At 32.6% G+C, this 19,260-nt stretch overlaps 1 protein-coding gene and 2 pseudogenes across 1 annotated transcript; all 3 read right to left on the bottom strand.

Moving 5' to 3' along the window:
* Positions 1 to 376: 376 nt before the first annotated feature.
* On the bottom strand, positions 377 to 5,052 carry LOC120197677 (annotated as a pseudogene).
* Positions 5,053 to 6,337: 1,285 nt separating this feature from the next.
* On the bottom strand, positions 6,338 to 8,370 carry LOC120197324 (annotated as a pseudogene).
* A 1,641-nt stretch (positions 8,371 to 10,011) lies between these two features.
* Positions 10,012 to 11,805, bottom strand: LOC120197435 (ATP-citrate synthase alpha chain protein 1-like). Its single transcript, XM_039198968.1, has 6 exons — positions 11,693 to 11,805; positions 11,515 to 11,596; positions 11,151 to 11,246; positions 10,938 to 11,039; positions 10,562 to 10,678; positions 10,012 to 10,475 (listed from the first exon to the last, which is right to left on the bottom strand). The coding sequence occupies exons 2-6, from the start codon at positions 11,554 to 11,556 to the stop codon at positions 10,323 to 10,325; spliced, it is 510 nt and encodes a 169-aa protein (XP_039054899.1). The 5' UTR covers positions 11,557 to 11,596; positions 11,693 to 11,805; the 3' UTR covers positions 10,012 to 10,322.
* Between the last annotated feature and the right edge of the window lie 7,455 nt (positions 11,806 to 19,260).

The following is a 19,260-nucleotide window of genomic DNA, read 5'->3' as shown; positions in this document are numbered from 1 at the left end:
AACTATTTGAGATTAAACGCTCACATCATTAGCATTTATAGTGTTCAAACTCGAAATCTCAAGAAATAACAATAATTTATTTACCATCGAGATAACTTAGTTCGTGTTTTTATAAAAATATTTATACTAATCCTTTCACCATGTTATTATTCATGATCCCAATCACCAAAGTTGTCTACTTTTTTTTCTTCCGTGTCGTATTTTAATTTCAAAGATAGATCTTCATTTTCCCCATGTAAATACGAAAGTGGATAGTTACTTGGTGACATAGAGGAGAAAGAGTGAAGTGTATGTCTTTTACTGTATGAAATTATGGATAACGTGATGCGAAGGTTCCTGAAATAATTTCTTCTTTTTATGGCTATTGAAACACAAATAGAAAGCCTGTAAGACACCGCTTTTCTCTATTCCTCATTTTAACAGTTTTACAAAACACCTTAAAAGAAAAAACCAAGACTGAAAGCATGTTTCATATGGGGTTTCATTTTAGCTTCTGTGATACTTTTATGTAATTAGGAGCTTCTTAAGAGCCTTACCACTGTCAATGGCTCCCTGGCCCTATCCAACGCTACGGTCACATCTTCTGCGCCATCACATCCCAGTAAATGATCCACGATTCCAGCATTTAACACGATCCGATCGTATGCTGGCCCCTTTTGGCCATGGAGTGCAGCCAAACCCAACTCTATATTCTTTGATACCTGTTTATTGCAGCAAACATAGTCAAATTATCATTGGTTTCTATATATACAAAACAAAGAGAAAAACGGATGAGGGTGCTTTTTCTCGGCCTTAATGGCAATGTACTCAGGCTCCGAGACAAGTCCAATATGTGTCCTATTCCGATATGGATATTTCAATATGTGTAGGACCCGAGTACTTCAGTAAAATAAGAAGAGTCTGAATGACAACGGTTTAGGGTGTTAGTTTGGAAGTATGCAGATATAATGCAATTATTCACTAGCAACTTTAATACTGTATACTGCTACAAGCTAATGCGAACCATATTCGGGAGCATCCCATATTTTCATCATTCTATAGGAAAGGAACAAATGAAAAGGCAGATTATGATCAAGAATTCATATAGTAAAGGAATTTCAAAGTTTAACGGTCTATCAGTTCTTGGCGTATCAGTCGGTTCAAAACCATAGTCCAAAACATGCCAGCCATAAGGACTTTAGGAAAATAAAGTTTGAATACATAAATTAATGGTTTAGGATGCTAGTTTGGAAGTTTAAAGAATATATCCAATTATTCACTTGCAACTTTAATGCTGCATAAAGCAACAAGCTAATAGGAATCAATTCAGGCTCATCCTATAATTATTACGTCATTCCATAGGCAAGGAACAAATGGAAAGCAGATAATGATCAAGAATCTTATATAGCAAAGGAATTTCAAAAGTTTACCGATCTATCAGTTCTTGGCGTATCAGTTGGTTCAAAACCATAGTCCGTAGCATTAACCTCAAGCCTAAAACTCTGATGTGATAATCCTGCAATATTAAGGATATTTGACGCAATGAAGTTGTGCTAATAATCAAAGTGGTTCAGGAAATTAGCTAACATAGGAATTGAGTACTTTTAAAGTTGGAGTAAAGAAGACATGGTTAATACAACCATCCAATTTGTAAGCTGATTCCATGCCTACAGAATGAAAACCGGAACAATAGTTCACAGGAAGTCCTTTTGTCGTGCTTGTTGATCGTAACCTAGTTGTCATTGAGAGGGCACTTCTTCTCCCTTAAATTAGAGCAGTCTCACATATTAAGTGTTTAATTTTTTTAATCAGATTACTTGTTGAATTCTCTGAAATTAAGTTAAATTTACAGTATCTTGATTCTTGAACACCATATAAATTAATTTTTCACTCCTTCAATTAACCATATTATAAAGGTGAAGTTGTCAACAATGCCAATGCCAAGAAATTGCAAAAAGGCCGCTTGGTTTATTGCAGCATAAATGTAAATTTCTAACTTCACTACCAAACCAGAATGAACACCTCTTCTTTTCATAAGCATTAACAAGGGCTCCTCATAACCTTCATAAAATCCAGCAACAATCGATTCCTTCCCCTTTGCCTGTTACAAAATTGTACTCCGTTTAAGTATGCACACTAGTCTACTTTAGGAATGGTTTAACAAGCCAATACAGAACAAGATTATTTACACAAAATGCCATGTAAACTTTTAGCTAGATTAAGCATTCTTAAAATGAACAATATATATAATATGTATAATATATGAAACCAACACAAAGGAATTACTGTCAATATATATGCTCACCCTAATAAATTGCTGAACCTTTTCAGTTGTTGCTAGTGGTGGGCGTTTCTTTATATGCTCCCTCAATCCAATCAGTGAATATCTGAAGAAATCATAAAAATATTCTTAACAGCCTCATATATATTATAAAAACAGACCAAAATTAATACAGTTCTTTAAATTATATAATTAATCTAATGTTTGGAGGCAAGAAAAGAAAAAATGTGAAATTAAACCCAGAGAACAATCTACCCAGTGAGATCAACGCCTTACATGCTCGAACATGCTTAAAAGTTACAATATGTAATCATTCATATATGGGACTTCATTCAAGGAGCCACAGCAGAATAAAAGGTACGAAGTTTCAAAATATTACATCATCACAAAACATGAAAGGAGAATATTATCTGGAAAAAGATGTACTTAGCTTTGAAAACATGGACTCGTAATATTGGTCAGACTTACAACCTAGTTTTTAGTTCCATTTCAAGACAGTTTTTATTTGAACTTGAAGTTGGATTCAAATGTTAATAGTAAGTATATTGAAACCCTTAACCACTCTTCTTTCCAATTTATTTTTATTTTCCATTTTCAATTTCCATGGGAGCAAAAATTGTGAAAGAAAAAGACTAAACTAGATATTCAGTTAGATTGCATACAAAGATGGGCGAGCATCACGTTGACTTATATAGGCAAAACCAACCTCCTTTTCCTGAAAAAAAAATTTGAAAATTTCAACATGGGAAAAAAGGGGGGGAAGGGAAAGACAGAAAAGTAGTGTCAGTCAACCTCAATAAGTTCTTTTGCTTGATGCAAGGATAAGTTTGTGTTTGCTCCCATAAAGTTCAGCATTTGTTCTTCAGTTACACCCCCTGAGAAAGGAAGACTCATGACTGATACACGGACGTTGAGCCTACAAAATGTTATAAATTGACATTCTTTTGAAACTCAGAACAATTTATAGCAGCAAAAAGATGCTGCACTATCAAATTGACTAGTCCTTAGATGATGCAGCAATTGCAATCAAGGCCTGCTTCCATTTTCCAGGATTAACCAGAACAAAGAAAAATTTACATGCCATTGGAATATGGAGAACTTACCTTTGGTGGCATCCACTCCACCCCATGAAGCAATGAAGATTCACCGTACAGGATCTAACTGCAGAAACAACAAAGTGCTTCTAAAGAAACGTGTTTCATAAGGTTCACCGTAATGAGTCAAAGAGCTAACATCAGCAACTGGAGATGGACCTGATGAAAGCTCAACAGATTAAACAAAGATAATAAATTTCATTTGGTTGATATTTATTCATTCACGTAAAGCACATACCAAGTTCATCATCAAATGCAAGGCAGTATGCTTTAAGTTCATGATCTGTTTCCCTGTTCATACGCTGACCAATCAAGAATGCTGATAGCAACGATTCACTTACTCCAGTAGATATGCCATCTTCCAATTTCAATGGAAGAACATCTTTCAGACACCTCGAGTTTCCTCATATCCACGGTGACCTCCTGCCAAAATTCTCTAAGTGCACCAACCAATCTCATTTCACTGTGCCATTTCGATAAACTGTGACCCTACCGAACTTCCTAATCCCATTATGGACATTTCAGGATCAGCAATGAAAATCACATCAGGTGGCAGTGCTCGTAACAGAAGTGGCCAAAATATGTTCATTGCACGCTTTCTCCTTCACTCCATTGAGTTTCTTCTGGAAAGGAATTGGCACGAATCGTCATTCCAGTAAAGCTCCAAGCTGTGCTTTTGAGACTTGTTCTTCATCTTTTAGTTCCCCCCTAACTGTCAACAAGAGCAAACAGTACTTAACTTCAGCCATAAAAAAACTTTCTAATTCAAAATCTTCAACAAAGCCATCAAATTGCTAAAGTTTTATCAATCTAGATGTCCACTTGAAAACTTTCAAGTTCTATTAAATCATTTTAAAGTGAATTCTAAGTTCCAAAAATTTTATAAAAAATGGCCCAAAAGCATATCCCTTCCATCAAAACAATCTCATTCAAGAAATTAGTTAAACCTAAAAATTCTACTATTAACGTTATATAGTAATAATTAAAAGAAAAGCTTCCAATAGAGAATGCTTTTAACTTGATAATCATTTTAGAGCTAATTCCCGTGTCAATAATTAGAACTTCGAGTTACAGAAAATCATTTTAGAGTGAAATCCTAAGTTCTATCAAAACAACCTTACTCAATAAATCAATTACATAATAAATTGCAGTATCAACTTTATAATACAAGTTTCTGAGTAAATTAAAAGAAGATATAGTTCCAAGATAGACATGCAGAAACGGATACTTAACCTGATCTTAAAATTGTATCCAAACCTTAAACGCCTGTTCCTCAGAGAGCGGTCTGGTTTGAGTAGGTCCTGTGCAAACCCTCGCTTGAGCTTCCAGCACCGTCTGATTTGGCTTCGGCAACTTAGAGCTTCGATACGTTGAAGATACCGCCGGGTTTCTAATATCGGATTCTTTCAGACCTAGCTCCTCAATGGCCGCTGCATCTAGCTTCGCCCTCGCGGCGGTCGGACGCTGTTTCCAGCGGATCAAACGGCAGCCGCCACCGTTTATCTTCGAGAAACGATGCGAGGTTAGAGATCTGCATGCACTTGGATTGCGAGAGTTAGCGTGGATTGAAGAGAAATAAAAGGAAGATTCCAGCGAGAGTTGAGCTTGCATTTTTTCTTCTTATTTTTTAAAGAAATTCTAGGCCGTTTTCTTCGTTTTGCTGAGCAAATGGAATGGAATGGAAGGAAGAAAGGCTCCAAAAGCTCAGTACGTTTGGCGGAATTTTTTTGGTATATTTCACATTTAGTCCCGAGTTATATCACTCTTTTCGTTTACTTTTTTCATCCCACTTTGATCGAGTTAAGCATAAGCCGGTTAAATCGAATTAACCGACTCACGGGTAAATTCAATTTTTGTTTAATTTGATTTCAACGGTTAAATTGTTTATGATATTGATTAATCTGTTAAAATTTATAATCAAACTGATTTAATCGATTGATGTTAAATCAATTTTAATCGTTTAGTTTAATTACATATGGTAGGGTTGGTTAAATTAAAAAAAATTAATTGGATCAATTGACTTAATCGTTTGTTCACCTTTATACTTTGATACATGAACAATTATCGACTTCTTAAATTATTTAAAATGAAGGGGAGGGGATCGGTAATTTTTGGATAAGTTGGGATGAAAATGATAATTCAGGTACCAGAGTCCAACAAAAGTATCAAACTAAAAATCTGGTATAGTTCAGGACCAAAATGAGCATTAAACTTTTATTCTTGAGAGGGAGACAATCTTCTGGGAGATATCAAAGGAGTTATCCACTACGCTGTGTTGGCCAATTGAAAAATTATGCTTTGGTGGTGGCTTAGCTGGCACATTTATGGTTTTTTTTAGGATTACGGCTAACAGATATTTGGGATAAATATGAGTTAAATTGTGCCAAATTTTGGTTGATTCGATTTTAGTTTTGAGTATTATATTTTTTGAGTGATTTGGATTTTGATTCGAAATTTAATCTAATTTTTAAAATAAAAGTTATCATTCGTTTCAATTCAATCCGACACAAATAAATAAATAAATATTTTTTTATTCAATAAAAATATAAAATAAGAAATTAATTAAAAAATATAAATATGGGTGTATATTATAATTATATCTAAATATATAGATATAATTATACCATTATATTTATCTTAGGTCGATGATTTTTTATCCTAAATCATCTCAGTCCTAAAACGTCGAGTTAGAATCCATTAGATTCGGATCTCATATTCATCCCTACAACAAAGTACAAACCCTCAAACATTTGATAAAAATCAATCAAATCCTTTTTCACTTAAATAATTGTTTTAAATTTTTTTCAATTGACCCCTATAATCGATGTTAATTATTAAATTTAACAAAAATCTAGATCAATTGATGTCATAGGTCTAAATTTCAAAACAAAAATATTTTTACCCTTTCACAAATAATAATTACAAGTACTATTTTATTTCATACAAATATATCAATAATCACAAATTATACTTGCATCATTAGTTAATTACACACAAAGTGCTCATCAACATAAACTCTATTTCCCATTGATGGGTTCTTGATCGCAGACAACCTTTCCAGCATAAGGTAAACTCGGCATCAGAGCTCAGCATGTTAACCCTCGTGTACGTTGACTCACCACCAAAACTCGTCCCTCCCCTTGTCATTATCTTACACTTTTCTCTCAACAGTTCTTCACAGTTCAATCCCTCCTTGCACCTCAGCCATGCAAACGCTGCACCAACAACAAGAACAAAATATAAAATCGTTTCATCAAATGTCAAGACTGTTACGTGCAAGAAAATTCATGATTCGGAAAATTTTATACCGGGGGTTGCATGGGTGTATTCGCCGGTGAATTTGCAGTTATGTTGTGGGTACTCGGGCAGGTTGAAGACTCCATTTGTTTTTATCACCACTCGCCGGAGCTTTTCCCATCGGTCGGACATGATTCGTCGGCCGTACTCGAAGAAGTTTACGTCTTCGAGCTCGGGGTTCCGACAGTCATCGTCGATGACTCCTAGAATCTTGACGGCACGAAGCTGAGATTCTTTTGATACACCGATACTGCTCAACTCTATGAACTTCACCATCTTGGCGGCGATTGCTTTATCCTTAACGATAGCCCAGCTGCAGAAGTTATAAATTAAAGGGTCAAAAGCGGATCATTTTGATGAAAATATTTTGATGGACAAAATGATTGATGGCCGGTGATCCTTACCCAATGCGAGAACCAGCATGTCCGGTGGCTTTGGAGAATGTGAAAAGCATAGCATCGTGACCGGCTACATGAGATGGGCGTGTACTGAGGCCAATAGTAGGCTAGGTCGTGAATAGATTTACCACCTTCACGGTTCACCACGGTTCCTCGAATCGAGCCATCTGGGTTGTTGGGCGAAGTCACCACCTCGATGTAAGCTCCATCTTATCGAAGCACTTCGCCTCCCCTGCCCATTTATACAGCCCCGATCGCAGGAACTCCGTCTCCTCCTGATATGACTGCAATCCAAGGTAATATTTAGTAGGTTGATTATGTGTTTAGTCTCCTTCATTAACGGAAGAAGAATTGTGTCAAGATTACAAATTTAAATAGTTATATTAGAAATTTAGGAATGAGTTTAAATCATCAATATAAAACAAGACAATATTTAAACTATGCAAGAATTTAAGATTTTTAGAGGTACAATTGCGTTCCAACACACCCTCTGTCCATTCATGTTCTCCTTCAGAAGATTATTAATGGACCGAGGGAAGATGTCGTCTTAGGGATCAACAGCCGCGTTTGTATGAAAGACTTACCGAGTAGAAAGGGCGGCAGCGACCACACTAATGGGTTCGGGCTGATCAGGAGACGAGAGGGCGTAGAGCAAAGCATGGAAGATCTGTGTCGAGCCATTTCCGACGATGATGAATCTATCGTCATCAACCACTGCATTCCCGACAACACGATGCAGTCTTCGAATGACACGGTCGAGCTCCGGCATCAACCAACATAGATTGTCCGCATTACTGATGTAGCTCATCATTCATCTCCTGGAATAACAACATTACACCTTTCACCCTCTTCTTCCAGTATGGCTCGTACAACGTAGGATCACCGCTGCATGAAAAAATAAATTCTATTAATCACACCAAAGTTCGGAGACGTTCGCTTTGTTCTTGACGGATGCAAGAATTTGTCAGTGTACAAACTTATTAAGTTATATTAAAAATTTAGTACATGTAAATTAATATAGTTGATAGAAATATAATAAAATATTAAAACCAAGAGAAAATTTAAAATTTTCAAGGATAAGATCACATCCCAACACATCTTAGATCCATCCCTGATCGAAAAATCAATGAATTCCTTGCATAGCAGATGCATGCAGCATGCATGAATAAAGCCAGTGGAAATTGTAAATGGAAGCAATGCAGGGGGTGGACTAACCGAACAAGATTGATGCATGGGTCCGAGGAAAGAGCATTAGGTGTCTTCATGGTGGTGGACTCCACGGTTCTCCTGCCGGAAATGTAGTCTCGACGCCGACCACCATCTTAACTTTCTTCGGGAGAGATCAAAAAACTCAAAATTCTCTAAATAAGTTTAGGGTTTGTGGAATGAGGTATGGATGCTTACTACATACATATACATAATAGGAGAAGAGGGTATGGGATAGCTAAGGAGGTTGGATTACAGTGAAACAAAACAAACAAAGCAGCATCCAAAGGTGTACTTACTATATGTAATAAGAAGAGGTTGTTTCTTTAGTTTAGACATGGGTAATAAACCTAACTCAAGTGTAAAGGTGGAGACCATATTGTTAAGTGAATTAAAACTGTATTTGTTTTTTTTGGGTTTAATTTCATTAACTAAATTTAATTAATTGATAACCAATCAATTTAACCATTTTAAGTTTGTTAAGGCTCCAAATGAGAGGTGAGATTGTTTCTAATCCGATGGTGATATTGAGATTAATTATTCGTTAAATTTTGTAGTGATAAGATTAAAATAATTAGACATAAGCATATATTAGATGTAATGATAAGGTATATTGCATTTTTAAGGAGAAATTTAAGTTTAATCCTTAAAAATACATTTGGAAGTAGCTTCATTAATTTCGAATGAAAGATAAAATAATTGGACTAATTTATTAATTGTTATTGTCTAAAAAGGATATTAATTTCATTATTATATTAAATTCAAATGGATTTAATAATAATATTTGTTGAAATGTTGAGGTATTCCAAAATAACTAAATCCTACCTTCCTTAGAGAAATATTGTGACCTTAGTTTATAAGCTATAACACTGTTAAACTTGTAGAGTCAAATTAAGAGGGTGGAATCGTAAGCATGAGAATGTATAATTGTGACCCTTAATCCAACATTCAAATGGTAAATTTTTTGTGCCCCCCTCAAAATATAGAATTGAGTTAAATTTTATTAAACAATTATGCAATTACAAGTTCAAAGAATGAATTTATATTTTGACCTTGCAAAAAATTATAATTTAACCATGTGTCCTAAAATAATATTTTGGCTTCACTCTCCTCAACAATAAGGCCATCGCGTGGTGTACAACATATCTATATCCATTAGAAATTGTGATTTGAACACGGTTCGATTCACTAGATGAATAATTAAAATCGATAGTTCGAAGACGGAACCCTGTGATACGATACAAGTTTATTTTTAAGATTTTGTATATGAGTCCACTTAAAAATATCTATATGGGTTTATAAGGAAAGTGTGAGAAAATAAAGAATTTTGTAAGAAATAAAGTGTTGCGATTGGTGTGATTTATACAATCTTTATCGTAACCTATTTCTTATCTTGTAAAATTCCTTTACCCTGTTTGTAATATTTTTTCGAGTAGAATTTTCTACATAAATCTATATGTTCATATATTACGATCTTATCGTTTATTCGTAATTATCTACATAAATTTATTACAGTATCTGATTTAACTCCATCCTCTAAAATAACTTTTTGATTTCGCTCCTATCAACAATTAGTTTGTCATTGTTGTTCATATCTCCCCTGGTCGTTATGTGTGATAACGAACATTAATATCATAATGAATACTTCAAAAAAGAAAATTAAGAATTAGTGCATCATAACCATATATTATTATATGAGATTAGTAAAGATAAAGTTAATTAGCCATTAAGAAAATAAAGATTGGAGACAAAGACGTAGACAATTTCAAAGATCTTTTATTGCCGACAAATGCCTTTGTTCATTCTCAGCAAACAATTCCAATTGTTTCAGTAATATTTTATGGACTAAACATCACTTCGTGAGATTTCTAGTTCACTGGCAAAGGAAATCAACGGAAAACAACCCACTGCTGGAAAACAAAGAAATAGAGACGGAAATCACGAGCCAACAACTTAGGCAGCTGTAGTGATGTACTGGATTGCCTGCTGGCAAATACCGGTCATCGTAGCTTCTGGACCATAACCTACGAGTAGCACCGAATCGAAACGAAAACATCAGCAAATGTTCTAGTTTGTGAAAAGATTTAGACCAATAATACCGTACCTCAATAGGGATTCCGATTTCATCCCGAGTGCACGCATTTTCGCAAGGCCCCTTTGGTAATTCGGACCTCCTCTCCTCACATATATGTGCATCCGTGCGGCTTTGAGCTTTGGTTCCTATATAAATTTGCACATCTGGTTAGTATTAACATATGAAGGTGGACACAACAAGTGAAACAATATAACACTGTGGTTAAGTTCACCTTCTCCTTCAAGGCTCGAATTATGCCGTTAAATGTAGCACCAACATCAGTAAAGTTAGCTATTCCTCCACCGATTACAAGGGCTCTTTTGCGGCCATCAGGGTCTGCGGTCGCACACTATTGAGGAATGATTAAATTATTGGTGAAGCCAAAAATCAAATGCTTAAATCGGTTTGAGGATGTATGTTGGCGAGCACAGAAAAAATGTGCTCATGATGCTTATATATGCATGGTAAGTTCTATATATCGAATTAATTGAAAAATTATTTCATATTGTCTTCGACAAATGTTCGAGACGGTGTTAGTTTGTCAAGTACAAGATCTGGGTTTCTACTTTAGCAACATTGTAATATAAATTAAGGGCCAGAGTCCTTACATCAATTACTACTCTGGCATACTGCAGTACTTCCTCTTCATTTGGTGCTCCACTATATTCTGCATAATTTCCAAGCTCAGAAGCAAAGCCGAGATCTCCGACCTGATTAGGCGATAAATGACATGAATAAATTAAAAGCATGTCCAGTACCTTAAAGTTACAGGGTTTTAGTCCTATCCGGGAAACACAGAGAGCAAAAGCAAGATAACCAACCGTATCAGCATAGATGACACTTGCACCTCCTCCAGCTACCATTGTCCAAATGCGTCCCTTAGGGTTCAACACCGTAAATTTCAAAGACGCACTAGTCTGCAATATAAATATTTTAATTAATACCATATTTTTGGATAAGCTATTAAAAGAACTGCAACATATTGTATTCCACTTTCATCGGAGTAACTGGACAGTAAACTGAATAGAATATTCAGTTTTACTTAGAGAAAATATATGCAACGAGGTGATTAATAAAATTTCCATGTCATACCACATACAGCTGAAGTTTCCACTCCAATTGGCTGATTAGCAAGTAAAAGAAGAGTTTGCGTACAAGGCCAGCTATCTATTAAATCTAATGTACCTTCTCATCTAGCCCATGAATATAGCTTTCAGTTGCACTCATAACTCTTCCAAAAGGCAGTGGAAATTCAATATTACCCCACCTACAAAAAACGAAATTGCATCAGTTGAATTTCATCCCCTATTCCACACTGCATTGAAACAATAAATAGAGAAAACTACTCATAAAGGGGATATACTTCTGAAGTTCTTGAAAGCAGCGGTGTCATCCAGCTCGCCCCTCATGTCCAAAGGATAAGGCTTTCCATCAACCAGTGTGAAGGGTTCATCTCAAGGAAAGTGAAGTCCAGATCTGCATTTTCAAACTTGAAAAAATTAATCACAAGTCCGAAATGTTAGTTTCAATAGCTTTAGATTTAAGCCAGATATATTTCATACCTTGAAACAGAGTAAAATCACTTTGATGAACTCTTCAATTTCTCCTTTGATCTATAATAAAAGAACATATTTAGTTAAAGATTCAAAGAGCATTTACAGAATGCATACATGATAATTTCTGAAATCATCTGATTAAGTTTTCCGTTGGAAGAAGGAACGTGCTTAAGTTAAGCAAAGGAAATCTAAAGCAAAAGTACGGAGAATAGAAAACTAGTGAAAATACAATCAAGAAGAAAGGCAGCTCTCAAATCATTGATTATTTGGAAAATTACCTCCAAGGGAAGGGTCGCAACAAGTGGAGCACAATTTCTGATGTGAAAGGAGACCCAGGGACAAATATGGTCTTAACCTGTATGAGGACAACTCATCTTACTAAGAAACTATTTAAGGTAAAAACAAAACAAGAAACTAAGTTAAACTGAGGAAAAATTCAAATGATCTCACAGTACCTTATCCCAGTTCTCTTCGATTTCAATCCTCCACACTCTGAAAGCTATGCTGCAACCAAGTCGCTCAGAGACTATGTTAAGGTAGAACTCTTCATTATGAGGGATGAAAGGTTCACAATGAATGTTGTAACAGGTCCCTGCATCCACCCATTCCACCTATAAGTCATGAGAGTTAGCATTCGAACCCAACCTTAATAACGACAAATTAATGACTGCAAAAACACGAACAGTGGGCAAACCTCTTTGCCAAGACGCTCCTTCACAAAGCAATAACTTGAGCAAAATCCAGATTTAAGCCAACCAAACCACTCTTCCCACGTTTTCCAAACAACATATCAGGTTTAACAACCAGTTTCTGTGACGATACCATGGCTCATTCTCCACTAGCTGATTGAAATCAGTTGATTCCGTAATCTAAACAACAGGCAAACCAAACAAATCACTCAAAGTTCAATGATCAAGGAAGATCACATCTTTAATTCATAAAATCCGCAGCACGAGCACAAATCACTCAAAGTTCAATTACATACAATCATAATCAACGAATCAGGAAGGTAGATGAACACCTAAATTCATTTCATATTTCAAAACTTCCTGATCTGGAAAGAATTTTCTTTTTCATAAACTAAAGAGTAATAGACCAACCGAATCTTCCTAATTTAATACTAGATCAGGAAATTCAAAATACGAGCAGTATTTTTCTAAGATTTGCCTTAAAAGTAAAAATACCAATACAAATCTAACTAAAATATATGAAGTTGATAAACTTCAATGAAAGCGATATCTAGAACGAGAGTTTGAACTAAAATCATTCAAATTAAACAGTTAAGAAAGACTACTACAATACAATCGAACTACAAAAGTGAAATATCGATGAACTTTGAATGAATAGCGAGATCTAGAAGAAATTGAACTGACTTGTCAGATTTGATTGGCAAATCTTTTCCTGAAGTCTCTTGAAATGCCTTTCAACAATCTCTTGGAATCGAACTCTCTGATCTTCTTGCGTGCCATTTCGTATGATTTTTTTTTCTCTCTGAAAAAAAACAACCAATCAAACCTTTTCAATTCAGATCTAAACAAAACGTAACGAAAACGTAGAGAAAACAAGATAATTACCGTTGAATGACAAGCGCTGTGTCCAAACTAGAAAGCACTTGGATGTAGTTGGTGTTTGGTGTATTTATAGTTGCGAATTTGGTTTATTTTGAATCTAATTTTTGCTTTTAAACAATCGAAGAATTTTCTCTTGTTTAGAAAAAATGGAATAACTTAGAAAACTACACCATGAGTCATTTAATGATTGGTAAGATTAAAATGGTCACTAGATTCGAAAAAGTTACAAACGGATCACTCTTTTTTAATCGTGTGTAATAACGTATTCACTCAATTTACCGTTATAGCAATTAGATCACTCAATTGTACTAAAGTTAACATCACTTAACAAAAATATATGTTTGTTACAATCAATAATAGAGTGACATTTTATAACTTTTAAATTAGTGATCAATTTGCAATCTTACTAATTATTGAATGCATATGTGATGTAATTTATCCAATAATTTTCTTTAATTTAATTTAAACTTAAAATTATAAAATTGAAGGTTGGATTAATCTTGAGATCAATAAATCGAATATCTATGATTATACGCGCTTGTGTGTGCATATTGAATTTATTTTTTATTTTTTATGTTTAAATTTGAAATTTTAATACATGATACTTTATATTTTTTGTCTATTAGAAAAAAAGTTCAATTTTAAATTAAATAATATAGCAAACGATTAAGATTTATATTATATTTTATAAAATTTAAAAAATCTAAAATTATAGTAAATGCTAGGTCATTTGAAAAATTTATGCATGCTTTGGAAAAACAAGTTTTCATGACATTAAAGCATGATTCCAATATTTAATTGAACAATGAATACGGATAAAGCAAGAAAAGAAAGAGTTGAAAGGGAAGAATTAGGGGCGAGGAGGTATAAGTATAAAAGACTTAATGATAAAATTACCTCTTACCATATAATAATATCATTTCATTATTTATTTTTTAAAAAAATTTAGTCTTTATGTTTTAATTTTTTTATCAAAACATATCATATTGGATGAAACCTGTTAATCGATTAACGATCAACATATGTCACTGACGATGTATTTTCACATGTTTTTAATTATGATGATATATATTATAGCACCTAAAGTAATGACGTGACATATATCAGTAATCTAAATAATAACATTATACGTATCACGCATTTAAAATAATGATGTTACACATTTATTATCGATTAATTTTTTATATTTTATCTTTCTTATTGTTGTACATTTGAGTTCTAAGTTGGTACAAGGTTGGTGGCATATTATAATAGTGATATTAAAGCAGCCTGAAATTGGTAAACCAATTTTCAAGGTATTTTTCAAAGGCAAGCATACTCGGTGGGACCTTCTTATTGCTGCAAAATAATTGGAGCCGCCTACAAGGCAAAATTTTGTGAATAATAATTTTTTAAATATTTATAAATTACATCTAAAAAAAGTATTAATTTTTATTTACAGAGGTAATTCTCTTTTCGTATTCGTGGAAATATATGCCTTCGATTTATATAAGCATCTCTTCCTTTATATATATATATTATATATTTTTAACTTTTTTTCTATTTCTTTATTTTGAAAATGATCGATGTAAATATTGAAAACTCTGAATTAATTTCTTAATTGTCTTGACATACTTTTATTTATATATAAAAATGTAAATTTAAATAGTTTAAAAATATTGTTTAAATAAAAGCCCGCCTACAATGACCAATTTCGGAGACAGTGACAAGTTAATTATTAAAAAATATTTATTTATTTGTGTAAGGTGTTTATGTATAAACTTGGCGTTGCAAGTTGTTTGCTAACTACAACTGGAATCTGCCAAAAAAAATAATATTTGAATTTAGAGGAAACATTTGTTATTTTTTTAGAATTTGCCAATACAGGATCAGAGGATTCATGAAAATAAATATTGAATAATTTGTTTAGGATTTGCCAGAAAATAATCAAAGGAATTCATAAAATTAGAACTGTTGAATATTTTACGAAGAAATAGTATCTTTTAAGAACTTTTTGAAAGAAAGAAATTCATATAATAAAACATTGATATTTTAGAAGGAAATGTTTATACTAGTTACATAAGTGGTCAGAAATTTTGAAAAAGGGGCCAAAACTGAACTATAAACTGTAGGGTCAACAAAGTACATTTTTACAATTTGAAGGGATTAAAAGCCAATTAACCATTACTGTCTCCCATTGCATTCACCTTTAGAGCTTGATGTTTGATAATAAGATCTCGAATTCAAAATTCAAGGATGAAAAAGAATGCGATAACTGGCCTCCAAATACAATTAATGATCACTTATGAAATAAGTTTTAGACAGTTTATAAAACTACTACAAATGATCAATTCGACGTTATTAAATAATTTTTGTAAAATTTAAATTTAGTGACCATTTAAAATTTTAAAATTAATGACCAAAATGGTTATTTGAACATTGGTCCATGATATTCGATGTACTTTACCCTAAATATATTTAAGAGGAATTCATATTTTAGTAATTATGATTGAAAATGAGACTTTAATAATTGGTAGTATTTTTATATTTTGTCAGATCAGATCACATGTAATATCATGGGCAGACAGTATTGACCTTGGTTTATAATTTTCATGCACCAGCGTCCAGTCAAGCCTACTGCCAATTTTTATTGTTTTTTATTTGTTCAACTCATGGCAACTATATATATATAATTTGGACTAAAAGAGAATAGATTTAGACAATTTGCTTTTAAAAAATTTAAAATTTCATTTTATCAATGTATTCCTATATTTACTTAAATTTTAGATTGTGTATGTATATCATTAATTTTTTTATTTTAATAATTTCTACCTAAAGGAATGGAAGGAGAATTTTACTTCTAATAGGTATTAAACTCATAACCTAAGAAAGAGCGGAGATATTAACTAAAAACCTTTAACCTCTTGCTCTATAGGTTTTGATATCATTCATTAATTTTAAACGTTTCAATTTAACATAGTCTTATGTTGGAATTTGAATAGGACATTAAACCATTAAATTTTAAATGATAAGATAATGTGACAGTTTTGATGTTGACATGAAAATTAAAAAAAGATATTATTATTTTTATTTCGGTTCATCATCTTTTTCATTAAAATTGAAGCTTTTAATTCAATGTCGTCAGAAACCATCATTGTTTGACATTTTGTATGGTCATCTTAAACACCGATGAACTCGGTTCGTTTTCCTCGACTATTTTATTAATTTAGATTTCCTCAAAACATGTTATTCATGAAATATAACCCCCAATTTTTTATCATTTTCAAGGTTTAAGGGGTTTCTCTCTCTTTTCAGATTTGAGTGTTTTAGGGTGTTTATCGAAAAGCAAACTATGAGAATATTCTTTCAAGGGATTTTCTTGATTTGAGTGGATTTGTAGAAAACTCATTTAAAGAGAAGAAAGAGTAGTGAAATTTAAACGTTTTGATGTTAATCTTGTCGTAAATAATGACCGATTATGAGAGATGATTGACTAACAATGACGATTGAGTTTGACAATTTTCTATAAAAATCTGGGAGAAAACGATCACACCATACACCTTTATTAAACCCTCAAACTAAAGTTTGATACTTAAATTAAAATGTTTTAAAGTCTGATGGTAAAATTGATATACAATACAAATTTTAATGACTTAATCAAGTAGTTTACCCTTTATTAAATAGCATATATACGAGAAAGTTTAAATTTGAAAATTGCGGACGTTATAGTATAATAGATACTATTTATAAAATTAGAATATATATATATATATATATAAAATTGCATTTAATAGAAATGTTGATGTGAATGGTAAATAGCCCATACGCCCAACAAGTGTGCTTGTCAAAATGAAGGGCTAGTGGTATCACCCTACGTGTCTAACATAGAGTGCAAATTATGAACATTTTTTATATTCAAGGTATTTTTTACTGATTTTTTACATTCAAGACATTAAAATCTCAAAATCTTGATTTCAGAAAGACCCTAAGTTTCCAACAAATACAATTAAATCTTTAGTCCCTAATCTTTGAGTATCATCTATATTGTCGGACCCCAACAAGGAGGTGTAGTGGTGATCAATTTTTTGTTGGTTTAAACGGGTGGTGTGTTGAGAGAGAGACCGATGAAGGCCCTGGTGGCCTTTGAAACACATTGATGATGATGAAGAACAATACATCAGAGGGTTCTAAAAGATACCCAAGGTGAGAAATACAGGTGTAGGTGTTGGCACAGAGACGTGACAGTAAATGTTACGATTGTTTAGAAAACATCAACGAAGTTTTAAGAAGTTTCAAATCAGATCAAGAGATGAAGATTGTGAGAAAGTGAAGAAAGGTGGCGAAGGTGGTTGTTGAAATTCAGTGGCACTAGTGACTTGAGATGGCTATAGGCTTAGGATTTTTTTTTTTGAATTTTTTTAGGTTTTTAATAAATTTAAAACTTTAGATTTTTAAAAAAATTAAAAAATATATGTCAGGAAGTGATTGGGTGATGGTTTTTCTAAATGAACATTGATAATTTTACCTTAGAATAGTATCGGAATAGGATGTAAGACACTTTGACTAAAACAAACTTAAACAAAATAAAATAATTATAATTTAGACACATATTAGAACAAAAATTACAATATACCATATATTATATTTCAAATAATATTTAAATCCGAATCCTATAATCTTTGATACAGCATTGACTCGAATTTATCTTAAATGTTAGACAGTACGAAGGATTCAAAATTTAAATGACAGGTATAAATGTATGGTCACCCCTACGATGTGTGGAGAGAGAAGCCAATTAAAGGTAGACAAGTAGCTAGTCACGAGAGGCTGCTATATGGTCCACGCTTTCATTTAAGGTCACGCATGGAAGTTCGATGGACTATTTTAATACTCCAAACACATGGCGTTTCATGTGATTTTTGTGCTATCTATTAAAGTTTACCAAATAATATTCAATAATTTTTTAAAATTATAAATTTTTTTAAATGTCAAAATGAATGAATATTAATTTTGTTATACTCTAATAATATAATAATATGTCAGTGGATTTTATCGAGACCTTTTTATCCGTAATTGACCTATTCCTAACAATTCTCATCAATATTAGGATTGAGAAACAAAAATTAAATAATCGAGAATTGATTCGAACTATAATGTTTGAATGATTAATAGTTCATAAATTTAAAATTTATGGCTATATGTTTCGAACCAAATTAATTAATTTAATTTATAGTAATTTTTAATTGTTTTATAATATAATAATAAATATTTTATACTTAATTTTCAAATTTCAGTATTGGCATGTTTAACATTTTGGTCATAGGGTAAGCACTTTTATCCATCGAAGGCAGTAAAATGAGGTGTTGTAGAATTAACTTAACATTTCCCTTTAATAGTTTAAGATAATTATAAGGTAATATATATTGAGAACTTTCTTGATCGAAATGACAATGCATATACACCCCTATAGACGCATTTGTTCAAATTCAAGACCTCTAAAAAATATTTTTCTTTCAACCACTTGATGGGTCAATATTTTTTAATTTACTTTATATTAATTTGATAATTTCAATTTTCACAAAAAATATAATTGGTTGAATATTAAATTTAAAAATTAAATTAAATCAAATTGAATTTTCAGATCGAACCAATTAAACTTGTCACCGTACCATACCAAAGTATGTATGACATAACTTTCGAGGGCTATAAAATAATTTTCTGGAATAATTCTTATATAAGAGGGAAAAAGAAAAATTGATTTTACTTGTAATGGTATTGAATTTACAACTTAAGGGAGCTTTTAAACTATGCTTTAGAAATTGTTG

The sequence above is a fragment of the Hibiscus syriacus genome, unplaced genomic scaffold (genome assembly GCF_006381635.1).
Source record: "Hibiscus syriacus cultivar Baekdansim isolate YM2019G1 unplaced genomic scaffold, ASM638163v2 tig00117048_pilon, whole genome shotgun sequence".
NCBI classification, from domain to species: Eukaryota; Viridiplantae; Streptophyta; class Magnoliopsida; order Malvales; family Malvaceae; genus Hibiscus; species Hibiscus syriacus.
This window is presented reverse-complemented; position numbering and strand designations above follow the sequence as displayed.